Here is a 27,398-nt window from a genome sequence, read left to right on the forward strand (position 1 = left end):
AGGAAGGCTAGTGAAAGAGCACTGAACTGAAGTCTGTCTTTTTTGGTTGCAGTATTTTTGGCAGCACTGGAAAGTGCCCTCCCCATGGGTCATTTTTGGCGACAGCTGCCAAAGTCCTGAAAAATGTGGTCGCTGATTCAGGCGCAAAGGCGTAGCAAGGGGGAAAAGCGCTCGGTGCACCAGTGCATCCTCCACCCCCGGAACGCCCTCGCCACACCCCCACAGGGGCGCACACCCAGCACGTTGTACACCCCTCCCATCCCCTTGTAGCTACGCCTCTGTTCAAGCGGCATTGCCCTTACTGGCATTATCAAATTGTATCATTTATTGACCACATTATCAAATTGTATCATTTATCGACCTCTGCAATATTTTTCCACTTGCTACATGATCCCTATGCGGCTGAAGATGTCCATATGTATACTTCCAGGAAGGAGACCCAGTAATTTTAAGGGGAGGTAGTGCTGAAATATCAGTAGAGAGGGAAAACTGTGCTGTCTGCTGACTTCAGTGTTATCTGTTAAGTGCAAGAGAATATTTCACCTTGAGAAGCGTGGCTACATAATTCTTGGGATGCTGGAGGCACGTAGTTGCTTGTGAAAACCTGACACCACCAACATTTGAGGGTAGACGCTTCTTTCTCAGTTTTCTTTTTTAGACTGGATCCTGCAAGGTGGGAGGAAAGATGACATTTTGAAGGACTGTGTTCTAGTACCTTTCATTACCCCTCGTCTACTCGTGCCGCAGGTTGTGGATTATCTAACCAGGTTGCAATGAATTTTCACTCAGCCATTATCTCATGGGCTCTGGAAAAGAACAGTTTAATTCTGTCTGATTAGTTCATACCAAGCTCCATTATTTTTATACCTCTACATGTACCAAAGTCAAATCGGGATTTAACACTGTTGTTTCTGGTCAGTACTATGTATACGGTAGCTTTTATACGAACACCTGTCTCGAAAAGGCTGTTTTATCTTCACTCATAACAAAACCGTTGGTTCATTCACATTGGCTCTTTTACTGACATACAAGGGAAATAGCCCGCCACTCCTCCTCACTTGATTAATAATTCCTTTCTCGTGCCATCTATGGCAAAAACAAGATGCAGAATGCTGTCCACTGCACAGATCTTCCAGAAGATGGTCTTTTGGAGGTAAGATTGCATGATGCATCTTTAGGTTATAGAGTTGTTGCTGTTGTTTTTAATAGTTGATGAGAAACTTCTTACCAAAATCAAAATGTAAGGTTAGATTCTAACTTATATGAGCACCACAAAACTCATGGAAGAGAAGGTCCCAGCCTCCCTCTTCCTGCGGCACTGCAACATGCCATGACAGCCCTCCTGCTCCCTTTTTGTTTCCAAGGATTAGTAGAGTTCCAGGCACATCATTGGGGATAAAGTTGGTGTCTGTAGCAGGAGAGCGGGATTGTCAAATCCCCCCTCCCAAAAATGTGGAATTGTCTCCTGTAAATGGAAAAGGAGTTTACAGTCTAAACCATGGGTGCCAAACATGCAGTCAGCGGGTTGAATCTGACCCCTTTATAGGTCTTATCAAACCTGCAAGCCAGCTGTGACAACTGCCCCTTATTCCTGATTTGATCTGGTAAACTTGCTATAGGCTCACCAGTTCACGCCCCCACCCCACTGCAGACTTGCCAGTCCAGGCATCCATCTCACCCCGCTGTCGATCAGTCCCAATCAGCCACCCCTCCCCACCCCCAGCTGGCAATCCTCCTGGGGGCTTGCCAACTGAGGCAGCCAGTCACTTAGTGCTGACCATCTCTCCCCATGTTAATCTGGGTTGGTGAGCCTGCTGGGGGATCGTCAGCTGTAACAGCCCCCCCCCCCCCCGACCACCTCTTCCAGTGCTGTTCTGGGATGGGGAGCCTGGTGGGGTTTTGCTGGTTGAGGCAACCAACCCCGCCCCTAGGCCTGGCCCGACCAAATCACATTTATCTCATATTTGAACCTCATAACAAATGAGTTCAACATCCCTGATCTAAACTAATAAGTGATACATTATTTTATAAAGAGACTCAAACAGAACAGGAAGTTCTTGTTGAAAATGACACTCATGCATTTGACTGATACAATTTTTGCTGTAACTTACCAAACAACAGATGACTGAAGGAAATGGAAAAGAATTTTGAATAATGGCAATTACTAGAAGTACTCTTTGGCAAAGTTTTTTTTTTATTTGCAGTGTTTTATTTCCAAACTGTTTTAGAGCTTCAAAGTAGATTAATTCTTGGTAGTCCCAATTTAAAGGAGTACTGTGTGCGGTTGGCCACTTTGTTCCCCTATCCAGCATTTGCCGTGCATGTATTAAGCAAACGAGCCTGCAAGATCATTTGTTTCAAAAACATAGCATAATTTAATATGCTACCACGAATTGCTTTAATGTGGGTTGAGTGATTGCACGCCACATTGCAAACATACTGAGCCTTCTCTCTGTATTCCTTTTAATCATGTGGGCAGGACAAGTTGTTGCCTTTCTGTGATTCATTCTTCCATCGATGTATCTTTAGTGCCAACTGAGCTCTTTTTGTGTCATTTACTTCTCATATGGCAATTAGACCTTTCTCAGCACCGGCAACGGATGTCTTACATCAGTGTCACGTGAATAATGTAGTTAAATACAGAATGCATCTTCATTGTCTGTAAACAGAAAATTATTCACAATATGGCTCATAAAATACAGACCCACTACTCTTCATCTTTGTGGCCTTTAGACAGTATAGTGAAATACACTGTCGAGTCTATTATTAATGTGTACAGTTGGTTCCATCTAAGTAACTTTGGATTGGATCCACAGGCCTCGTTTGGTTAAGGGGAGAACTCCTTCCATGAATGGGACGCATGTTGTGAACCAAAGATACTTGTACAAGCAGATCTTTTGATCCAGCCCTTTGTTATGGATATTGACTTCAGTACTGAAATTCAATTCCTACTTTTACTCAACCAAAACTAGCTTGCTGTTTTTCTCTAGGGCACTGCAGTGTACTTAAAGTAGGAAACCACAAACTCGCACTTCTCTTGTGGGAATTAGTACTGGGAGTTATGCAGAATTTTTTTCTGGCTTATACTTTGACTACATTAACACCGACATATTAATGGTGGGGCAAACCACAGCATGAGATCCGGATGCCACTTGCCTTAGAGCACCCTGGCCGCTCCTTTGCAAAATAAGAAACCATTGCCCCTCCTCCTCCAGGCTGAGCCCTGCCAGCCTCCACTTCCCGCCGCTGCTCTGAGAATTGATCTACCCACTGTTAAGAAGAAATGGTATACCTGACCTCTGAGGTGGCCAGGTATACCCATTGCTTTCAACCGTGGGTAATGGATAGACCATGGAGGCAAACAGCCCAACTACATGGAGAAAGATTACCTCCCTGCTTAGAAGCAGAAAGCAGCACATGATGCAAACTAGTGGGTGTTTGAACACCTGTACCTATAACCAGAAGGTTAAAACTGTCCATTAATAAAAATGAACAGCACTGAAAAATAGAAGTCATAAAACTTCAGGAGAAAATTAAAATGCTCCTGGTGTCAGTTTGCATCCCTGGAATTATAGGAGAAAGAAGTAAAAATGGAGTCATCCCAGTTAAAATACAAAAGCTGGCAGACATTTCCAATATCTCTCTAATGCCAGGATGCCAGAAAATCAGAAGCGCAAACAGCCTTCAGGATACATTTAAAACTGCATACCCACTTAGATTTTTGCAGAGGATTCCTCTCCCTCCCCTTCTTATTTTTCTAATAGGCAGCCTGATGAAAAAATTCTAGAGAATTCTGAAATTTGTTCACTATTTTGTGTCATTTTGGTTGGTCTTAATCAGAGGTGTTGTGTCACTTTTGCATTTGAAGTCCAGGAGAAGGGTCCTAGCTCTACCTTAACTTCTTTTCTCCTCGGGTGCAGCACAAGCTTTGTGGATCAGAATTCTGGAGAAACTGTTTCTCTCCCCACTCTGCCTCATGAGCAGCAGACTGTAATCTGGTGAACCTGGTCTATTTCTCTTCTCCTCCACATGACACCTGCTAGTGACATTGAGCTGTAACCTTTTCAGGATAAAGATGACAACGCGGTCGTGCGTTCTCTGGTAGAAGTCAGAGTAGCATGCACCTGCATTGTCAAGAAGTCCATTCTCTGGCAGTGTCTAAAAGCTTATTTAATTGCCACTTTTGTCTGAACCACTGTTATGTGCAGTGGGAAACATAGCATTTTGTTAAAATAGCATTTTATTGCTCCGGAAGCCTGTTAGCAGGACCCGCCTTTTTGTAAAGTTGCTCCTGCCATTTTCTTTCCCATTCCTGCCGTGGGAAAGAATATGGCGAGGGCAACATTACAAAAAGGCAGGTCTCACTAGCAGGCTTCCAAAGCAACATAAATACTATTTTAACAAAGTGCTATGTTTCCCACTGCACATAACAATGGTTCAGACGGAAGCAGCAATTAAATAAGCTTTTAAAATGCTGCCAGAAAATCAGATGTTGGGGGAGGCAGGCACTAGAAACCCACAGAGCATTACAACACAGGAAGGTGTGGTGGATTAGTGCACATATCTCCTGTCAGCTTTGTCTTGAAAAGAGTATAGTCACAGCTCCCTGAGACCTCTCCCAGCCCCACCTACCTCAGTAGGGGAGATGAAGGGAAGGAATGTGAGACTCCGTATAATTGAGAAAACCAGGGTATAAATCCAAATTCTTCTTCTAAGTGGTTGTGAGTTTTCTGGGCTGTGTGACCGTGGTCCAGTAGGTCTTGTTCCTAACGTTTCGCCTGCATCTGTGGCTGGCATCTTCAGAGGTGTATGCCAGCCACAGATGCAGGTGAAATGTTAGGAACAAGACCTACCAGACCACAGCCACACAGCCCAGAAAACCCACCACAACCAGTTGAATCCGGCCGTGAAAACCTTCAACAATACATCTTCTTCTAATGTTTCTCGTAATATGTGGACTTCCTGTGTTCAAGGTTGTTTTGTTTTGGGAACACTATCTTTTAAATTTATAAATGTAAGATACTAAGGCAGAAAAAATGAAATGCACAGATATCAGATTGGTGACATCTAGCTTAAAAACATTATATGCAAAAGGGATCTGGGAGCCTTAGTAGACCACAAACTGAACATGAGTCAGCAGTGTGGTTCAGCAACCAAGAAAGCCAATGTAGTTCTGGGCTGCATCAATGGTATTGTGTCTAGGGATGTAATAGTACCCTCTATTCTGCATTGGTCAGACCTCTGGAATACTGTGTTCAGTTCTGGGCACCGCAATTCAAGAAGGATATTGACAAGCTGGAATGGGTCCAGAGGAGGGCAACCAAAATGGTAAAAGGTCTGAAATGTATGCCCTATGAGGAGAGACTTAGGAATCTGGGTATGTTTAGTCTGGAGAAGATATTTTTAAGGGGCAGCATGATAGCCATGTTTAAATATTTGAAGGGATGTCATGTCGAAGAGGGAGCAAGCTTGTTTTCTGCTACTCCAGAGGTTAGGACAAGGAGTATTGGATTCAATGTATAGGAAAAGAGATTCCACCTAAACATTAGGAAGAACTTCCTGATGGAGGGACTGTTTGACAGTGGAATTCACTGCCTCTGTGTGTGGTGGAGTCTCATTCTTTAGAGGTTTTTAAATGGGCTGAATCTGTAAAGAGTGTTTTGGATCTGTAAATCTGTAAAGGGTGAATCTGTAAAGGGTGTTTTGATCATGTCCTCCTGCGTGGCAGGGGGTTGGACTTGCTGGCCCTTGTGGTCTCTTCCAACACTATGATTCCATGATTCTAATGCACAATCTGCATTCTAAAGTGATACAGACTAGCAGACTTCTAGCACATGCTTTTTCGTCTCTCTTTTTAAAATTAAACTTGTATATTTTGAAGCAAAGGAAGAATGTGTGTTAATTTTTTTTAAGCAGTTCATTGTCAATCATTCAGTGTAGTTTGACCTGGAGCTTTTGGCTTGTTTCTGAGAATGATTTCACCAGGCACAATACAGTTAATAAAAAAACTTTCATGTGACCAATTTAAGCTAGGAGAGAGAAGGAGGAATTTAAAATGCCACTGGCCACAGAATGAATAAGCCTATTTTCATTCATAAAATTTGAAGTACAAGTTGCTTTCAGTTGCTTTAGGAAAGAGTAAAATAAATTATACTTATTGGGAAATCTTTTTCATAATGCTGAATCAAAGGCTTTAGCTGTAAATCAGTGTCAGTTTGTATAACAGCAAATCTAGTTATTTCTGGCTTTTAAATTTTCAAATGGAGATAGCCATTTTCTGTTTGTGTGTTTTGCCCCTGGCACTAGGCAGTTTAATTAGCCCTTCAATGCATTGTTTCTTTTAAAAGTTTCTCTTTAAAAGTCTGATTATTTAAAAACTCATGACATTCAAAAGTTGATGACTTATGGCAGCTTTGGTAAAAAAAATACTAAAAAAAACATTATTTGTGGTTTTCACAAATAAAAATCGGTCTGGGTAATACAGTCTCTGCTTTCATATCCTGTCTTCTACAACTGAAGGAAACAAATTGTAATGTGTCAGCTCTAGTGTTCCTTTTCATCGTGAGCACACCGAATCAACTGTGGTTTTCTTGATATGCCTGACACCTGCCAGTATAGTGGGGCATGGGTTTATAACAGTTCTCCTTTAATGAATATAATAAATAGCAAAACAACAACACAGAGTCCTGTAAAGTCTACTTGGATAGATTTCAGTTCAGTTCTCTTTCCACAATGGTGCTGGTGATCGCCATGGTTCCCCCTGATGCCTTTCCTGTCACCCGCCAAGTACTTTTAAAAAGTGGGTGGGGCTAGGTGGGGCTTTTCCCTGCAGGATTTCTGACTGACTGTACAGATGAAAAGGGATCTTGTTAAACAGTGCTTCTGCCCAAAATGGAGAAGCGATACTATTGCACTTGTATATATCCTTGATCCCTGACATTTTGTGATTGGCTCTGCCTCCTGTGGCACCCGTATTTGTGATTATGACCCTTTGACAGAATTCTAGAGGTGCCTGCAGGCTCAAAAAGGTTGGGGAGCCCTGCTTTCGAGAGTCAGCAGACCATGCATTCCCACTCTTCTTCCGATTAAAAACAGTCTGATTGTACTTGAAAGTCCTCCTGTCCCATGCCTGTGCAGTGTGATTAATTGACAACTCATAACTATGGACCAAATAGTTGTGGCAGGTGAGAGAGAATGGATTTCATGCTTTGAAAGGAGAAAACTGAAAAACAGGAAAGCACAAGCTGATTTTTATAGGGAAAAATAAACACAGTGGGTTTTAAATCATCTGGTGCAGTCTCATCAGCCTGAGTGATACCCAATGGATGTGTGTAGCATGAAGAGTTTTCCCCTCCCACCTGCTTCAACAGCTGCTCCATGACAGATGGAGTCTTGTTCGAGCCTTTGGCAGCATATATTTCACCAGGAGAATTTTTTTCAATATACCAACCGTCAGTAGTTACTGTGCTGAGTGTGTATACTGTGAATGCATATAGAAACGAGTGGTTTGCCAGGCTGGAATAAATGATCCCTTGTCTCACAGAAGGATTGAACCTCAATGTTGAATTAATCCTGGACTTTCTTTGTGTTGAAATGAGGTGCTCATAGGGTACCAGGAAAAAATTACAAAATAGGAAGGTTTGAGTTTTAATAACCCAATGGGTAGAGAAGATCCCTAGGTGACTTTAGGCAGAATGCAGTTAAAAACCACTGTGATAGCCCAAGGGATTCCAGAAATCTAAGCATTTTTCTTGTGGTAGCCATTTTTGAAAAATTGGAGGTCCAAATTTTTTTAAAAAAACAATTAGTGCAGGGGTCTGCAACCTGCGGCTCTCCAGATGTTCATGGACTACAAATCCCAATTGGCCATGCTGGCAGGGGCTGGTGAGATTTGTAGTCCATGAACATCTGAAGAGCCACAGGTTGCAGACCCCTGAATTGGTGGGAGATAATCCTTGGGGGCTACTGAGCAGAATGAAGTTAAAATCGCTGTGATACCCCAAGGGATTCCAGAGATACAGCTGGTTTTATCTGCTGTGGCCATTTTAATATCGGAACTTTTTTCTACAGTTGCTTCAAATGCATAAAGGCACCCAGCCATATCAATGCAGAAATTTGGACCCTAGAAATTGAGGATATGCCCATGTTATTTTCATGTGATCAGCTGCTGAAAGTAGCAGAAAGAACTGGTGCTTTTCTGTACCTCATCTGGCATTTGGTCATTGGCTAGAGTTCCGTACATGAGCAATGCTGGGTGTCTACAGAAAGAAACAGAAATGAAAGTAATAATTTCAACATTGCTAACAAGATATATGTAGTGATCCATTTTATTGAAATGGAAAAGACAGCTGATTGGAAATGTGAAGCTGAGTGGAGTTTTTTTGTGCATGAGTGGAAGAGAGAGAGAGAAGAGGGCACTTCATTTTGTTGACTGTTCTCATCAGCAGTGATGTTAGTCAGTAGTCTGGTTTATTTGAATTCTGTTCTAAATGTCTGCACCAGCCCTCTTATAAGGTTAAAACAAGACTTGGTACAGATTTTAGTTTAGCAAAGATCTAGGCCTGCTGAGTGATCAATATAGTCGAAGGAGTCCAAACTCTTCTCTTCTTCTTGATCAGATTCTGTTTTCTGAATCATGTCACAGAGAAACATATGTTTTGTTCCCTTATATTATGACTGACTGACTGACTGACTGACTGACTTAATTGGTTTTGTGTACCGCCCTGTCCCCGAGGGCTCTGGGCAGTGCACAACATAACTTCACAATACATACAGCTAAAAACCCATTAAATTAAAACACAGCAGTTGATATAATAAAACAGCGTCAGCAATAAAACTCTCATTAAAACCCTCCCAAAGAGGAGGGAAAGGAAAAGTGGGCCCCTTAGATGTTAAGGAACCCCAGGCATAGGAGAATAAAGGGGGGCACTTATCAGCAGCTGGACACTCCAAAAGCCCAGTGGAACAACTCCGTCTTACAGGCCCTGCGGAACTCGCCAAGATCCCGCAGGGCCCGGACAGCTGGAGGACAGTCGCATCATTGAGGGGCCGGGAACCACCAGCAGATTGGCCTCTCCTGAATGCAGAGGCCAAGTAGGAACAATGCAGTCCTGAAGTTACGAGGCTCCCAGGCCGCGTAAGGCCTTAAAGGTCAGCACCCATAGATAATTATTATCCTTGTATTTGTTTTTGCATTTGATTTTTAAAAGTGTGAAAGCATACTTAGGTACATCTAACATATGGAAACAATGACAAACCTGTACCAGTCCACAATAATTATTGTAACTTTGGCTATCATATTCCATCTCCTTAAACTTGAGAGGCAAAGTCAGATTGAAATGCGGAATTTTCCTGAATTAAATTATTGGCATCAATTCAGAACGAAGCAGGTTTTTAGTGGATGCTGTCTTTTGTCACTCTAAAAAAATATTTTACATGTTCAAGTAGGGGCAGAGGAGAAAATAAGCATTGACTATTAGGAAGATGGCTGTGTTCTGCAAGGTTTTGTGTCCATTCGCGTTTGAAATGTCACAGACGGATACACAGGAAATCATTTTCAAGCATGTAAATAAAATCAGTTGTCAAGGCTGAGGAAGTCTTTACTTCTGGGGGGTTTATTTGTTTATTCAAATATTTTATTTATTTGTATCCCACTTTCCACTCTGCAGCTCAAGACGGATCACACAATATAAAGCAGAGCTGGTTTATTATTACCTCTCTCTGTGGCGTGACCCTGGTATTCCTTGGTTGTCTCCTATCCAAATACTAACCTATGCTAACCTTTCTTACCTTCCAAGATCTGATGAGATCAGGCTGGCATGTGCTATCCAGGTCAGGCCAAAATGGGACACACATAATTTACAATGATACTTCTCTCAGGACCACCTATTTTGCTTTAAAAATGACTCTTTTTACCAAAACAAATCAAAGCATTTCAAAGTAGGCAGCACCATGTTTGTAAAATGCCCTCAAATCACAGCTGTGGGGTTTTCAAGGCGAGAGACACTCACAAGTGCTTTGCCTGCCTACATATAGTGACCTTGACATTCCTTGATGGTCTCCCATACAAGTACCAACTAGGGCCAAACCTGAAATCTGGTGAGATCAGGCTGTCCAGAATTACAAAGTGAGAAAAACAATACAAAACCAAAAGGTATCAGACGTACAATATGATAAATGATGCCTCAAATAGAACATAGAAGGCAGTGTGCTAAGAACAGGATAAAACATACAGTAAACATTGGGACCAACTATAATCCTGTTCCTTTAATAAAGAAGTGTCCTCTGAACCATTTCATTATGCTACAGCCCAATTCCCTTTATAAGATGCCCTCCTGAACAGTTCTGTCTCACCTGATCTGTGGAATGATATAAGCTTGGGAGCCTTCCTGGTCTCCTCAGGCAGGCCACTGCACAAAGTGGGAACCACAACAGAGAATGCATGAATCCAGGCAGATGCCAATTTTCCCCCTTCAGAAAGCTTGGCTGAGATCAGTGAAGCTGTCATGGCAGAGCATAGCAGGAAAGGCTGTCCTGCAGATTTGTGGGACAAGGCCATGAAGCCTTTGGCTCAATGCATTGAATGGAACCTGGTAACTAGTGTGAAAAAGGCTTGAGATGGCTAATAATGAATACAGTAACAATGAAACGTTAATATGAAGGCATATTTTAATACAGTCATCCAAATCATAAAGACTAAGCCCATCATTCCTAACATTCTGAGATTAACTCCACTGAAAAATACAATATCAAGGAGCACCAGAGGAAAGACATCTTTCCATTACAGATTCAGATAACCTATGGTTATGATCCAGTGCCTGCTGTATGTCCCTTATAATTCAGTGTGCTTCCAATGTAATTTCTAGTCAAGGAGCACACAGGTGTCTATGGTTGTGACTGCTCCCTTCCCTTTTTGTTTCTGTTGTGCTATGTGTACGGCACTTTACCAAGGAAGAAGAATAACAAGTCTTTGCCCTAAGGAGCTTACAGTCTAATGCCAGCTATGGCTTTACTGTAAACATTTGCCATCTTCCTCATTATGGACCTTTGGGAGATTGTCTTTTCGGTGTGAAAGTAGGGCCAAGATTCGGTGTGAAAGTAGGGCCAAGATCCAAAGAACTATAAAACTAACTCAAGAAGACCTCTCTCTGGCCACAGCTGTCTGTTCCAACATGGCAAACCGCTTTTGAAATGGAGTGAGGAGCTTCCAAAGCAGTTTTTGAGATGGTGAGGAGACCTCAGTGAAAAAGAAGTCAAAAATTCCACTGGGCTGCTATAAGCCTCTTGTGTGAGCATAAGCAGGCCTTTCTGGATCCCAGGCTATGCCCTCTACTGTGCGGCCTTGAGATACTGTGAGTTACACATTATTAAATACAAACTTCAAATACATTTTGCACTGATAACAGCTGGCAAAGATTCTTTTTAGATGAATGTCACCACTTCCAGCTTTTTGAGTTTTATTCTTCTGTCAATAGTGTAACTATATACAGTGGGGACTATCATGAAATAAATAAATGTGAAAGAAAATGTAAAATGACAGAACAGAAATGTATTAAGATATGCTTTTAATGTTTTTTTTTTACCAAACTTGGTGATATGATTATTTAATATAAAACTGTGTAAATAAATAACTCGGCATAGCCCGGAACAGCCAGAAGCATGCATTTTCTCCTCCTAGCATTCATTTGTGCCGCGTTTGGAGCAAAGGTCCGTGAGGTGGGATTATATATTAACTTCTGAGCTACTATGCAACTAACCTTTGTCAATGTGGAATTAACTCTTAATTTTCTGAGGAGGTCCCTGTTTGTGAAAGCCTTGTCTGGGAGTAGCAGTCACCTGATGTAGCAGTTGACCCCCTTTTGTCCCCGGCTCTTCCTTCAAACCACATTTCCTCTGTCAAAGAGCATTTAAATAATTCACGGAAGTTGTTGTTCCACCCAGTCATACGGTGCTTTCGCAGTGCAGCCTGTCATGGGGGCTGGTACCAAGTGGCATAATCTCATGTCAGGTGGCTTTGCATTTTGAGTGGGAAAAGGGGGGGGGGATTTATTTTTTTCTATGTTTTTATCTATAAGTTAATGGGGAAGAAACATTTTGAGCTCAAATGTAGGTAATGAATAAAGGGCAGATCTCCATTCCAGCTAACTTTCATAGATACACCGGCAGCCAAAATGGAATAATACAAAACATTCAAATGTAAAATAATGGATGCTGAAAATATGGTGAGTGGCAACATGATCAAAAGCTAACTACATTCATACAGTTAAGAGACGGTTGTGCTAAACAGCCTTATTTTCCCACAGGCTGGAAGCTTTTCTGTGACTATTGATATTGGACGCTTCATTTGACAGTTGATTTATATAATTGTACCACATTGAGAGACACTTGCACATTTTCAGTTATTTCTGCCTAGTTTCTACATGAACGGTTAATTTTATAGGATTAATGCATATAGAAACTCTATGAAAGGAAAAAATGCTCATTATTAAGCTAAATATGTAAGATTGAAAATATAGTATGTAGATTTTGGATGCTGACTGTAATTGTATTTGTTAATCTTTTTCCCCTTTTGTCATAGAATTAAGGCAATACATTATTATTTAAAAAATCTTTCATAGATACAACTCTTACAAACCAAAGTTTGCATTGTGTTGGGTTTTAGGTAATATTAAACATCAGAACTGATTAAAAAGTTGTTAAATATTATTTAGTATTTGCTGTTTTGAAAAGTCTAAAAAATTAAAATAAAAGAACTGCTAGGAAATTACTTGTTGGCACTTAATATGCACAGAGAGAGTGAGAGAGGAAATGGGCACTTTAGCAATGTTTATCCTTATTAGAAAATTGTTGGCATTTTGTTAGCATTTCTTCATTGATCATAAACAGCATAAAATCCCCTTTTCATGAGAATGTATCCTGTTAAAGCTCCATTGATCTATCATTGCATGACTAAAACTGTTACGTTGATTGCGGATTTGAGAGGAAATTATTTTTAAAGTAATCTATTCCAACCACCTGCAGCGCTGCCCACTACACAGGCCTTTTTGTGCCATACCTTTGTGCAGAATCTAAAAACAATGTAAGAACATAAGTAGAGCCTGCTGGATTGGGCCAGTGATCCCCCTTGTGCAGTATACTGTTTCACACAGCAAGCAATTGGTTGCCCTGAAACACCTGATCAACAGGGCATAGAGGCCAAGGCCCTCTGCTGATGGGGGTCTCCCAGCGCTGGGTTTCAGAGGTTTGCTATCTCAATAACCATAGCTAGTAGCCATTGGTGGATCTCTCCTGCAGGAATCTTAACACCCTCTTAAAACTGCCTGTCCTCTTGGTCATCACTACCTCTACTGGCGGTGAATTTTGCAGTTGAGTAAAGAAGTACTTTCTTTTGTCTGTCTTGAAGTTATTTGGCTGTAATAGACAAAGAAACTCCAATAATATAAATGCAAGGTTCTCCAGAAACTGTGCTGGGTCTCCAGTGCAGTTTGTGGAGAACGCTGCACTTACCTGGACTTGCCTTGCTGTTTCTGACTCAGTTTCTTTGTCTCTCCAGTCACAGTGCCTCCTTTACAGTCTTTTTCAGCATGTATTTTTGCATTATTGCCTTGTTTTGCTCCTTGTCAGCTATTTATTGCACTCATCCACTCTTTCTGTTGTTGGGTTTGCCTATTATCCTTGCACTTTGTATTATTTCACACAATATATTTCCGTAGCCATTCGTGTGGTAGGTTATTTTTGTTCATTACAGTTGTTGTTCCACCAAATTTTTGTCTCTTGTTTTACCTGAAGTTATTCGGCAACGATTCTAGTATTATAGGAAATAGAAGTTTCCTCTACCCACTTTATCTACACCACGCATAACTTTATAAATGTGTAAAAGCTTTTGGAGTGCTGAATCCATTTGAGCTATCTCTTATGTCTCCCCTTAGCCATCTTTTTTCTAGACTGAAAAGTCCTAAGCCCTCCATCCTTTTCTCATGGGATAGGTGCTTCAACACCATTATTGTCTTGCTTGCCTATGTTTGTATCTTTTACAGCTCTACAGAATCCGTCTTCTGATACAGCAGCAGAACACCACACAGTATTACAAATGAGTCCACATCGTCGCTTTAAACAAGGATATTACAATACTGCCTGTTTTTAGTTTCGGCCCTCTTGCTAATAATTCGTAGCATAGGGTTAACCCTTTTTTTACCACTGCTACACACTAGATTGACATCTTCATCTGAATTTTCCACTTCAACCCCAAGATTTCTTTCAGTTTTAATTTCAACTCAGTCTCAGTTAAGGTACCTGATATGCATAAGACACGAAAGTTTCAGCAATGCATAATAGATCCTTAACAAAGATTGCACATTTAGAAACATACCATGTATACTCATGTATAAGTCGAATTTTTCAGCACATTTTTAATGCTGAAAAAGCTCCCCTCGACTTATATGCGAGTCATTTAAAAAAATTGTGTGTTTTTACTTCCTTCTGGCCGGGTCAGCAGGGCTTTTAGCTTTTATGCTAGAGGCACCAAAATTTCAGGGTACCATCAGAAGACTCTCCTGATGATACCAGTCAAGTTTGGTAAAGTTTGGTTCAGGGGTCCAAAGTTATGGACCCCCAAAGGAGGTCCCCCCATTCTCCATTGTTTTCAATGGGAGCTATTAGTAGATGGGGCTACCTTTTTGAGGGTCCATAACTTTTGACCCTCTGAACCAAACTTCTATTTTAAACCTGGCTGGTCTCCTACTCAGGAGAGCTCTCTTTTATGATACCTGGAGCCAGGTTTGGTGAAGTTTGGGTCAAGGGATCCAAAGTTATTGATCCCCCCAAAGGGGATGTTCCCATCCCCCATTCATGTTTTACATAATGTTTGGGAAGCTAATAGTAGATATTCTTCTTCATTTCCTGGATAATATCCCTCTCTTAAAAAATCTTTAAGTTGGGTTACATTTGGACATACAGATGATGATGAGGAATCCAGTTTTGAAGGATTTCAACTCTTGTGTTTTAGCTTGGTTGCTGGTTGAGCTTTAAGGCTTCTTTTGTACTTCCTTAAAGTTAGTTGTTGGATACCCATATTGTTCTTGTTGACCCTCTTTTCCACTTACAGAGCCAGTTTACTGTTTTTCTTTGAAATAAATATTCAAAAACATTTAACCTACTGATCCCTCAATTGATGCTGCATTTCCCACCCTCGACTTATACGCGAGTCAATAAGTTTTCCCAGTTTTTGTGGTAAAATTAGGTGCCTCGACTTATATGCGGGTCAACTTATACACGAGTATATATGGGGTAGTAACAGTAACAGTAACAGAGCTGTTACTTTCAAATCCCCTCTCCAGTTATGTGTATCTTAAGATATAGAAACAACAAAATAAAAACGCTTCTCTTCAGTTGCTTCTTCCCGGCTATGGGATTTGTGCTCGAATTACTAAAGTCTTTAAAAATGTGGAAGATGCTCCTTCCTATTCTCCTGGAGGCAACTGAGGGCATCTTGGATGGGTGATTTCCCAACCCTTTCTCAGGGAGGCAGGAACTAAAACTTGCTACTTCCTGTGGAAGGTTTGGGCGTCCATCTTGTGCTCCAGTAAACAACTGACAAAGCAGTGAATAAAACTTTTCCAACATCATAACAAACAAGAAGTAACAAGGATAATGCTAGCGTAAACCACATGACAACTAAACATCAAGCTGAAAACCTAAGACAGTTGTGACTAATTAGGGTGCAGACTGTATTGAATTTGAGATTGACTAAGAATCAGGGAGGGCCAAGATGCCATCGTCACCCACCAGGAGAAGGCCCCTTCACAGTAAATGACCAATGTACCATTCTCCTGGAGGCTACTGAGGGCATCTTGGATGGGACCTCCCCAAGCAGTGTCCCTGAAAAACGGGTGGGTTCTAATATGTTCTAACACTCTTTTACCAAAGGTGGTCTCAGTGGCTGCAAGGGATTGGATTTTGTAGTGTCTGGTAAATGTTGAGATGGAAAGCCAAGTGGCCGCCCGGCATATGTGCTCTATAGGAATCAGCCTCCTAAAGGCTGCATTTGTGGCTGCACTATGTGTTGAGTGTCCAGTGATTCCCAAAGGAAGCAGCAGGTGTGCCTCAATGATATAGTGTTTTACATTGCTACTAATGGTTTACAATCCTGCAAAAATCCTTTTTATGTATTTGCGGGAGGTGGTGGTGGTGGAGGGGCAGTACAACTCATTACAGCCCATTTGTTCAATTCACTAAAACAGGGAAAGTAAAAGAAGCTGCAGTTTTGAAAAACCTTGGGGGTAGGAAGGAGTGTAACACCTCTGCTGCCAAGAAAATGGTATCAGCCAGATTTTTCAGATGACAGCTATTTCCCATGTCCCTGCTGAGTTAACAGCATCAGCCAGTGCAGATGGCACAAGGCCTCTAGCAGAGCAGTCAGATCTTCTTGATATCTCAGAACCTCCTTTTGGGGACACCAGAAGGACCACATAGATAATAACTTGAGGCCTCAGAAAGAGATGGTTAGGAAGCAGAGGAAGGAAGTGACTTGGCAGATAGATTGATCTTGTAAAGTCAGCTGTGGTTTGTTTCCAGTAGGAAGGGCTTGTGACCAGGAAGGGCTTGAGGGATTTGAGTAGCGCTGTCTGAAGGCTATGCAGTCAATTTAGTTGGCCATGCAGGGTTGCCTTATATCACCAGCTGCTGGGTAATATAGTGGACTCCTGATGGCAGAATGTAGATGCATGGGTCGAAGGAAATGCGAAAAGTTGTAGCCATGCTGAAGCATCTACTCCCCTTTATATTTTCAGCAGGAGTCTACATTTTTGGGGTAGTGAGACTTCCTGAGTTCAGTTTCAGAATCATTCCTTAGTTCTCCCTGGAACACATCCTTTTTCTAAGAAAGTTGTTCTACTTTCTGAAATGTTTTGTTTGCTTTGCTTTAAATCAGTGGTCCTCAACCTTCCTAATGCCGTGACCCATTAATACAGTTCATCATGTTGTGGTGACCCCCAACCCTAACATTTATCCATTTTACAGATGGAGAACACTGATGCAGAGAGTCTTAGGCGACCCCTGTGAAAGGGTCGTTCGACCCCCAAAGGGGTCCTGACCCCCAGGTTGAGAACCACTGCTTTAAGTTTTCATCTGACCTTTTGCTTTCAGGGCACTTACCATTCATAAGACAACTGTCGACACAAATAGTAAGGTTCAGATTTGTGTAAAATATTTGAATGTGGGTTGAACAGCTATGGAAACTACCTGATGACTAGATGACATGTGGAATTGACACCAGTAATTACTGGTGCTGCATGGAACACCGGTCAAGTAACTTGGTATTCTCTTAAAGTCATGTGATAAGGGAGACGACAAAGCTGTCCATGACTGAAAGGAAACTAAGAACAAGAAATAAAGGGCCTGGGTGAATTTTTTTTGGGGGGGGGTGGGAGGGGCGGGAGGAAAGTAGAGTTAGATTGTTGCATAATGTGTGACCTGTGTTCTGTGGAATTTCCCAAAATCAGCTCTCTTATTGCAAAACTACTGCCTAGAATCTGACCATTTCCCAGTACTAATTGGCAATCTGGTATCTAATTTTGCTTTTTTTCATTAGGGGGAACTAATTAGCTTGTATCAGTACAGGTCACAAATTCAGAGGTCAGTACAAAGCTCACAGATTCAGAGCAGGGAGAAGGGCTTACAGTTCAGGAGAAACAGTGACTATACCTTCTATACACTTCTATACCTTATCTCACCGAAAGATAGAAGCTCAATTATCACCAAATACCTCTTCTTCCTGTGGAATGCTCTGTCTGTAGGTCTGTCCTGAAGAGCCACATTCACAGCAGAGCATTCCACAGGAAGAAGAGGGGTATTTGGTCACAATTTAGCTTTTATCTTTTGATGAGGTAAGTAGTAGAAGCCTGGATAATCTGTACTAAATCTAATTTGAAGCTCTGTCTTCTATCAGGGTGTTTGTCTTGAGAACCAGCTTTACTCACCTAAGTCAGGAAAAATCCAGTGTGAAATTCAGCTAGCCTTTCAATGCTGAAATCAATTAGTTTCTTCCCTTAGGGGTCTACTGGCAAATACCAGATGCCATTATCTTTGACCTTCCTTATCTGGGGCTGGCTAGTGCCTGCACAGGGCTCCAATGGATGCTAATCTAAATTTCTTCGAGCATGGGTGGGATACAAATTGTTTGCTTTCAGTTCTTCTCTGGTGTTTTTAGTGGCCAGCCAATCGGATTTTGCTGTTTGAAAAGGGAAAGAAAATCCTTCCATGTTAGGTGCCATCACATTGCAGCTGACTTACAGCAACCCTGTTGGGTTTTCAAGTAAACAGACAGCAGGGGTGGTTTTGCCTTTGCCTGCCTCTGTGTAGCACCCCTGGATTGCCTTGGTGTTCTCCCATCCAAGTCCTAACTAGGGATGACTTTGATTATTCATTCCCATATTTTTTTCTTCTTTTTCCCCTCTTCTTAAAAAAACTTGAACAAACTGAAAATGACAGTGTGATCCAGTTTGGGGACTGATCCTTCACCTGTGATTTAGTGATAGTCACTCCACAGTCCTCCAGATACGCTGAAACTCCTAATTCACCCCTATCTGTTATTCCAACAATGTCTAGCGAATATACTTCCTGGGCAACCATGGAAGCATATCTTAATCATCCAAAGTCAGTTGGCTCAAAGAGATGGGTCTGTTTGTAAGGCCAGGTACAGCCAACCTTGGAGCATGCCATTGTGGTCAGAATGTGCAACTGAGAGCACAGTAAGTCATTTTCAATACATGTTCGATCACAGATCTTGTTTTCAGTTCCCTTCATTTTGAGCTTTCCACAAAACATGTGAAATTTTCTGGAAATGCTACCTTTCTAGACTGTATGTGTGGTCGTTCTTCGAATTAGAGGCATCCTTGGGGGACAAAATCGATATCTTGCCATCTTCTGGAATCAAAATTAAGATTGTAATACTCACTCACTGATAATCTGTTTATAAAGCCGTTTGTGTGTACATCTTTTGCCTTACTTTGAAAATAGTTTAAAAGTATTTGACACTGTAGGTGCCAGAAGCAGAAAGTGTCAACACAGAAAATTCTTTTCCATGGGAAAGAAAAGAATGTTTGGATGGATGGTTAACAAACCATCCTATCCAAATGGACAAGACCAGTGTTCCCAAATCTGGAAGGATCTGGCTGCCAAATATTGAACAAAATGTGATAATCACAGGTAGTTAGGAGGTGCTGGCCATCAGTCGAGCTTAATCATTTGTTAGTGTGGTCAGGTTTGCCCAACTCTCAATGTGCAAAGTGAATGGAAGTGCATAATATTCAGTGGCCCAAAGTAAGATGTGAGATGGGATTGCAAGGCCCATACGAGGGTTTTCCAGACTTCATTCTGCCCTTTACTTGTCTTAATTTGTTTCTTTGTATCACTGACTTCTTAGCCAATGCCAGTAGAGTGAGAGATGTAGCATGAATGAGTCATCCAATCATGCAATGGGTAACTTGATCTACTGTGAAAATAATTGCTTTTTAAAAAAATCCTTGATATTGATCCTTTGTAGTTGCTTTGTTTACAGTTTGTGACTTGCACAATGCTGATACCACAGACTTGTGCACATTCTTTCTCAGTCTTCTTTCCACCTCTCATACTATCTTCCATACCCTCCCATAATTTGCGAGGGGAAAACTAGTATCTTTTGAATGAGCGTAACAGCTTTATCTTAGGGTATGGTCTGTGGCCAGATCTACCTGGTCCCTCTGCTAGACTACTCATATCAATTCAACAATACCTTTTTTTGTTCTGCAGATACTGCTAGTATATAGGAGAAATTACCTAAGGTAACCTAAGGAACCAGAATGTAATCATCTGTTCACAAGTTGGCTATCGGGTTCCATAGTTGCAATTGCTGTCCAGTTCTGATGTGGTGGCAGATGGCTATTCTATTGTCTCATTGTCACAGGACCGGATGTAATTTCTCCTCAGTGTGGTAGAGGAAATAATGTTTTTATTTCCCTCCTTGCTGGATATGAGTGACTATTTTCTCCTCATTGATTTTTTGTAGCTTTTTGCATCTGGCTTTGTGCACCTTCTTGTATTGGTTAGGAATGCAGCTCTGATGACACCTCTACCCCACCGTACCCTTCTTAAGTGCAGCTCCATTCCCCATTCTCACTTTTTCAATGGTTAGGCATTATATTCGCATGCGTTTATGCATCTTTCCAGTTGCCAATATTCAAACTGTTCAGTTTAAGCAGCAGCAGGGTGGATCTGGCCTTCATACCATTTCTGGACTAATAGTTAAACACTTCCAAGATATCTCAATAACTTGCGCTGCTTTTGAAATCTATGGATTCATCTGTTATATTCTGAATTCATCTACAACTCATTAGGTTCAAGCATGTCAACCAATACATTCTCCCAAACTTGACTTTTCTGCATAGATTGGTTCTAATACTATACTGCTTTGGTAGATTTCTATTTCCCCGCAGTTTTTTTGCCTTTAGTTTTTGCTTCAAACCCCTCCCCCCCGGGGGGGTCCTTGGTTCTTTTGAGACCACTTTTATCCTGCTCTTTTTCCTTGTGCATAATGTTTCTGTCAGTTTTCTTTGCCCCACCTCCTCTCACCCACCTCCAGCCCTCGTTTTTGTAATTGGACTGTGATCATTATTAAACCACTTCCTTCTTTTTTTCTCTCCCCCACCCCAAGAAGTGGTTTCATTCTTAAAAAAAAACCCACTAAAATATCAATATATTTACATAGTGTTGTAGTGATAGTTTAAGTAGGTTCTATAAATCCCAAACTTTTGGAAGGGGGAAAAAAACACCAAAGTCTCTTTTCCCTTTCCTCATGGAGACTGGAAGAATTTGTAGCTGTTTCTATGAATTTTAGTTCAACCCAAAGAAGAAATTAGCAAGCCAATCGGTACAGCTGTCCTAGTGGTAGGAATAAGCAGCTTGCAGTCATCTCCTGAATGCACCTCCTGTCTTCAAAGTCTCTGCTACCCAATCATTTCCTGCTTTCTTTCCTGCTGGCACTGCAAATGACTTTTATCAGTGGCAGTAACTACTGAAAGCATTTAAATGAATACATTTTCACATTGGAATTTTGTATGGCAGCTATTCTACAGTCTCCCCACCCCCCAACCTCACAAACTGAGGACATGCTCCATGTAAACAGTGAGTTTAGAAATGGGGATGAGACGGCAGCATATTCAAACGTTGGAACCTCTGAACAGTCCCTTCGCTGCTGTCTGAGAGTCAGCTCATTATGACAGGACTGCCTATCCAGCCCTACTTGCTTCTTAACTCAACAACTAGCAGTGTCAGGGAGGATGAAAGGAACCAAGGATGATTGCTGGAATACAGGCTGTATCCTTATGCATGCCTGAGAATACCTGTTGTTGCTGGTTTGCATGGGCCAGTGTAATTAGTGTTTCAGTCTTCCTGCAGGAGGCAGTGGAAACTATAATTCCAAAGAATCTCAACCCCAAGGGACACCTTGGACATAGTTGGGAGGATTCATGACTTATGGATGAGGGTCTAAAAAACCTCAGCTACCACTGGTTTCCCTTGCAAGGGAAGCAACAGAAATGGCCAATGCAGAACTACTTCTGGAAATCTTGGGAAATCAAGTCAGTTCCAAAGTGAGCTGGACAATGGGAAAACCAGAAATGGATTCAGGTAACCAGAAGACCTTAATCCAGTCTGGGTGCCTAGTGATAGCAGTGACCACAATGCATTTAATGTATAAAACCCTGTACATGAAATATCAGCAATGTTAGAATCTTTTTCCTCCCAAACTATTGCTCTGCTAAGGTGAAGCAGAAACAAAAGGAGGCTGTGTAACAAGTTTTATCTTTTGCAGGTCCAGTACTTTTTCAATATCCTGGACAACTAACCTGGAGAGCACTGAATTACAAAACACCAGCCACAGGATGGAAGATGTGTTTATTTGTTTATTGTCCATTGTTTTTAACCTGACTGAAATACAAGATTTAACAAGAGCACTGTTACTCCTGGCTATTACATATGTTAAAACATAGAGTTTTGCACTTCAGACAACATTTAGACACCAGTTGATGGGGTAACTGCATTGCTTTTCATAAAGTTCAAAATAAAGATTTATTTTCAAACATGTGGCTTTGGTTTATCTTTATACATTACACTTTCTTCTTGCAGGAAAAAAAAATAAAATTGTACAACTGCATAAATATAAAATTCTTTCACCATGAAAATGGTCAAAACATTCAATAAAGGCAGCACCACAGCATGTGATGCCTCTAGCAGGAAATGAAGAAAATATACAAAGCCAAAATAATTCTTCCCATCACTTACTTATGTGATGGGCTGACTCGGGTCTCTCATACACCATACTGGAGGATGAGGGGAAAGAGACAAAGACAGCATTCACTACAAAGCACAGTACACCATTACCTACTCTTGAGGTTTGCTCCAAAGTCAAATTAATTTCTTTTGCCACCACACTAAATAAAATCCTAAAACCACCAGGGAGGGGGAAGCTCTATTGGAGTGCTGTTGAATAATCTCACAGGTGGGCCATTGCCTTTTTAAAAATGAAGAAAAATAATTAAAAAGAACCATGCCAGTTTTAGTCTCACTGAGTATTTACATCTTGGACAGTAAATCTTTGCTCACAGAAAGTAGAAAACAGGTACAATAATACATGGCTTGAAAAATGACCAGAGTAATGCACCTATAGGACTGTACACTAAATAAAATTCACAAGGCAGCAATACTTAGGGGGCAGAAACACTGCTTACTACAAGTCAGTCATGGAATTGTAATTTACAGTAGAAATGGGCATGTCCCAAGGCTCAATTTTGTTTTTGTCATTTACAGTAGAATAAATATCTTTGTTGCTATTGCTACACTTTTAAGTTTACATTCTAACTTAGTTAAATGCAGAAAGCTAGTGTAAAGCATATAGATTACATGTAGGTCCCATATGTATGACAGTTTTGTTCAAGACTAGTAGGTTTTGTCTTTTTAAACTTTTACATGGCTAAGAGAGAGAGAGAGAGAGAGCGCGCACTATGCCTGAGATCAGCTTCTTTTTATTTCAAATTTCATGTCAAAACGTCCCTGGAAACGGTCTTTGTCACTGTACTGGATGTTCTCACCATAGGCCTTGCATTCGATGCGCACCCCTTGTTCCTGGGTTAAATTCATGAACTGCACTGCCACAAGGGGCTGAAGGTACTTGACATGAAGGCGTTTGCCATAATATGGGTAGTACTGCAGAGGAAATCCAGCATAGCCTCCCATGCCATAGTATTCTACAATACCGATTTTGTCAACATCTTCCTCTTTCTAAAGAAATCAAAAACAGACAAATTGGTCACACACACCATATATGGCTGGTTATCTTTGTCATTTTTCTACTGACAATATTTTAAGCTTCACATCAGAAAAACATGACTGGTCCACTGTAAAAAATCATTGTACTCACCTATGTGTCTTGCCTAGCACTCTTTAGTGGTTCCCACTTTGCTAATAGTGGTTAGTAACATAGTTTTCATTTGCCTTGTGGACCTGCTTGTTATAAGCCACATGTAGTACTAGCCACTGGCAAAGATGGCATTTTAAAACTGACTAGACAAATTCATTAGGATGGATCTGTCAGAGCTAGCATAGCTCAATTGAACCCAAGCAAGTGATGACTGGTAACAAGGTCTTTGCAATTATGACACACCAACAGTAGAACATTTTTTAAAGTGCCAAGCTAAAACTTTTTCTTAAACCTGACTAATTTTAGCTCATTTATGACTTCTATAATAATATTAGTGATAATTCTTTGCATTTCCTAGATGTTATGAAATTGCTATTTTGCATTCTGCTGTGAGCCACCTCAGATACCATATTTGGGATGATGGGCATCAACTTAACAACCCTTCAGGGCACCGTCCTCTGAATTCCAGATGCTCAGGACAAACTATGGAAGACTGTGCCATGTTCATAAGCTGCCCCAAACCATCTGGTTTGCCACTGCTGGAAACAGAATCTGGACTAGAGGGATCTTTGGTTTCATCCAGCAGACCTCATTTTGTGTTCAGTACTACATTCCTTTTAAAGGTCACTCACTCCTAGTGCATACACAAAAGGAAGAAAGTGGAGTCACATGCAAGGCTGGTATATTTGCTCGTGAATGAGTGGTAAGTATTGTGACCTTTTTGTTGGGAGGTAACTTCATTATGGGGCCATCTGCCATTTCCAATTCCCTGTCATTACTTTGTAGCTACTGAGATGGACACGGTTGGGCGAATGTTCTCAATCCAATTCCCTATGATACATGGAGATTTTCCTGATTTAACCCCCAGTGAATGACATAGACGCATGGCAGGTTGTCACCACTTTTGATATCTCCCATCTGCAACAGAAAAACAAGCAATTGGACTCTCTTGGGTGTTGTTTAAGACTCTACTTTTAGAAAAAGCAACAGCTGTGTTGCCTTTTACAGGGTGATACTGCTTTGCTGGAACAGACAGTAAGCCACTCAAAAAGCAGACTAGACACAGAGATTCTGTTTAAGAGCTGATATGCAGAACACAGAGCAAAGCCTCCCATAAGGATAATTCAGAGGGGTTGCCAAATTGGACTTTTGCAGGGTTTTTTTTTTAAGTCCTGTGGAACCTTAAAGAATAGCAAACCATATTTTGTTCCAACATAAGCTAGACCCCACTGCTTCAGTTTCAAATAAATTTTGGTGGGCGACAAATCACAAAATTTTATGCTAGAATAATGCTGTTTCCCTTTAAGGAGCCACAAAACTCATGTTTATTTTAACACAAAAGATAGCAATCAACCAGTACTGCTTTAGGTCACTCGTCTACTCATTTCTGGAAGAGTCATACAGAATTTCGTACAGTGGTGAAAGTTCCCAGCACTCTTTAAGAGTGCTAGGAACACTTTCTGCCCACAGCTTTCAATGAGCTGATAATTGCCTAACTCTCCTGGTGCATTTTTCCAAAACACTGATTGAAGGCCCCAAGAGCATTAGGATATCCAGTTGCAATGCAAAAATCTTCCAGACCAGACAGGACAGAAGTTGCTTTTAAATCCAAACAAGCTCCACTTGTCACCTTTGTTTCATAATGAGGTACTGAGGAAGGAGGGAATGAACCCAAAATCCTCAAGGAGATTCGCAGTTGCTTGATAACTCTGTGTGAAGGAATAACTTTCCGTATGAAGGAAAGAAAGAAAAAATACATTCATCCCTTGTAAACGCAGCCCAAGACTACGCATTTGATTCCTGCTTTCTGTCACCAAAAGCTTGTATACTTTACCTTAGCAAAGCAGTGGAGAGGAATGAGAAAGTTATTGTATCTTGCTTTCAGATCCTCTGGGAGGGAATCGTTTTTGGGTGGCTAAGAGAAAAAGAGACACATGACAACCTCTTGAAAACATACTTAAAAATCTTCCCCAATAGACCATTCCCGTTTAAGAGAAGTATGCTCTCAAATCTCTTTTACAAAACTTTTAAAACCAACACAGTTTTTCTCTTTAAACTATTCAAATTGTACTTCATCTTATACCAAAAAAATGGATTTGGGGGGGGGGGGTGGCATTGGAGATACTAATTAAACAGCATAAGCATGATTTTCACCCATTAAAACCATTCCCAGGTGTCAGAAACTAGAAAGAGCGAAGGTTTGATTATTCCATTTCATTTTATGGAGTATTTTTACAGTCAACTGTCTAATGGCAAACAAGTTTCCTCCAGGCAACTAGGCATGGAACCCTAACCAACTCTAACCTCTCGCTCACAACTCATGCAATGACTTCCACTTCAAAGCAGATGGACAAATCTCACATAGTGTGTACTTGAATGAAGCAGGTAGAGTCTTGATGTCTTGTCTTGTGCTCTCCTATTTAATTAAGAAGAGAACACCCTTCGATGTTCTCCAGCACCAGTGACCCTTCTCCCATCTCTCCCCAATCCAGCAAACTGTGGCTGTCAGTTAAACACAAACACACATGAAACTGCCTTTCACTGAGTCAGACCACTGGTCTCTCAAAGTCAGCATTGTCTGCTTGGATTGGCAGTGACTCTGCAAGGGCTCGGGCAGAGGTCTTTCACATCGCCTACTACCTGATCCTTCTTTAAAATGAAGACTGGGGACAGAATGTAGGACTTTCTGCATAGTACACGGCTCAATGGTACAGCATCTGCTTGGCATGGAGGTCCTAAACAAAATCCCCAGAATTTTGATTTTTAAAAAAGATCAGGTCTCAGGTGATGTGAAAGTCCTGGAGAACAGTCTGATTCGTTATAAGGCAGCTTCATGTGGTCATGGGAAGCAGATGCTCCGCCCCCGAGCGAAAGCCCTTTCACATACAATTCTCTGCCCACATGACAGAAATTGTGGGTATGTACTCAGTGCATGGAGTTCTGGGCTCTCAGGGGACAGGTCTGCCAACCCAGAGAAGCTGAGAGAGAGAGATGCAATTGAGATCTTTAGGCATCTGCTGCAAGTGTCCCAGTCCTGTGCTGATAGCTCCTCTGGTTCTTGGGAGATTTGAGTTCTTCAGCTGGAGCACATCAGGCTGAGAAAGGCAGAAACAGTCTGATTGGCTAAGGGACTTCTTCCTTGTACAGTGTACTGATACCCTGTTGTAATGACCATACCCTCTGGGCTTGGGTGGGGGGGGGGAAGGTGGGTTATTGGTGCTGGAGAGTTGATCTCAAGTGTCAAGTATGTACTGTAGGAGCCGAAGTATTGTACGTATAGCATCTAAGACCCAAGAATATGTACATAGATGCAAACTACTTGCAGATGGGCTCACATGCTCTTTAGTATGTTGGCTGTATATTTATCATCACTATTCCCTCTACTTCTCTGAATTTCCAAGCAGTTACAGGAACAATCAACCAGAGGCAGAGCTACCAGGGGACAAGGGGGTGCGCATTGCACTGGGAGCGTGCCTGGGGGGAGGACAGAAAATCATCCCCCCACTTACCTTAGTTCTGTCTGAAAGTGAAGGGTGGAAAAGCAGCCTATTCACTTCAGGCTGAAAACGGCCTGGTGGGAACTACACTTCCCAGGAGACCTTGCGAGCCCCAAGGTCTCCTGGGAAGTATAGTTCCCACCAGGCCGTTTTCAGCCTCAAGAGGCCGCTTTTTCCAGCCTTCACTTTCAGGCTGAACTAAGGTAAGTGCGTGTGTTGATGGCGGGGCACAGGCCAGGGGAGGGCAGGCACGGAAAATGTAGAGTGCACACCGGGTGAACTATGGCCCAGCTACACTTCTGCAATCAACTATTTTCTGACTAGGTGACATTCTCCCAACAGCTTGAAGCAGCCAGCATGGTAGTGTTTACATAAAGGTAACAATGAGAATTAGCTTAACAATCTTTCAAGCTGAGATAATGGAAGTATCCCAGCATCCTCTCCTTCATATA

The 27,398-nt window shown here is 41.5% G+C and overlaps 1 protein-coding gene and 1 long non-coding RNA gene across 2 annotated transcripts in view; one reads left to right on the plus strand and one right to left on the minus strand.

Moving 5' to 3' along the window:
* Nucleotides 1–759: 759 nt before the first annotated feature.
* LOC125431010 lies at nucleotides 760–22,112 on the plus strand. The gene is made up of 2 exons (XR_007244267.1): nucleotides 760–1,153; nucleotides 21,845–22,112. It is a non-coding gene; the product is annotated as an uncharacterized LOC125431010 (long non-coding RNA).
* The window catches only part of ATP1B1 (ATPase Na+/K+ transporting subunit beta 1), a 30,108-nt gene continuing 24,632 nt past the window's right edge, over nucleotides 21,923–27,398 (minus strand). The window contains exons 5-6 of the mRNA XM_048493481.1: nucleotides 25,284–25,364; nucleotides 21,923–23,310 (exon numbers count right to left, since the gene is read on the minus strand). Of these exons, the coding sequence (XP_048349438.1) occupies nucleotides 23,044–23,310; nucleotides 25,284–25,364 (348 nt within the window). The 3' untranslated portion in view covers nucleotides 21,923–23,043. The remainder of the gene's footprint in view (nucleotides 23,311–25,283; nucleotides 25,365–27,398) is intronic.

This window comes from Sphaerodactylus townsendi, linkage group LG04 (assembly GCF_021028975.2).
Source record: "Sphaerodactylus townsendi isolate TG3544 linkage group LG04, MPM_Stown_v2.3, whole genome shotgun sequence".
NCBI classification, from domain to species: Eukaryota; Metazoa; Chordata; class Lepidosauria; order Squamata; family Sphaerodactylidae; genus Sphaerodactylus; species Sphaerodactylus townsendi.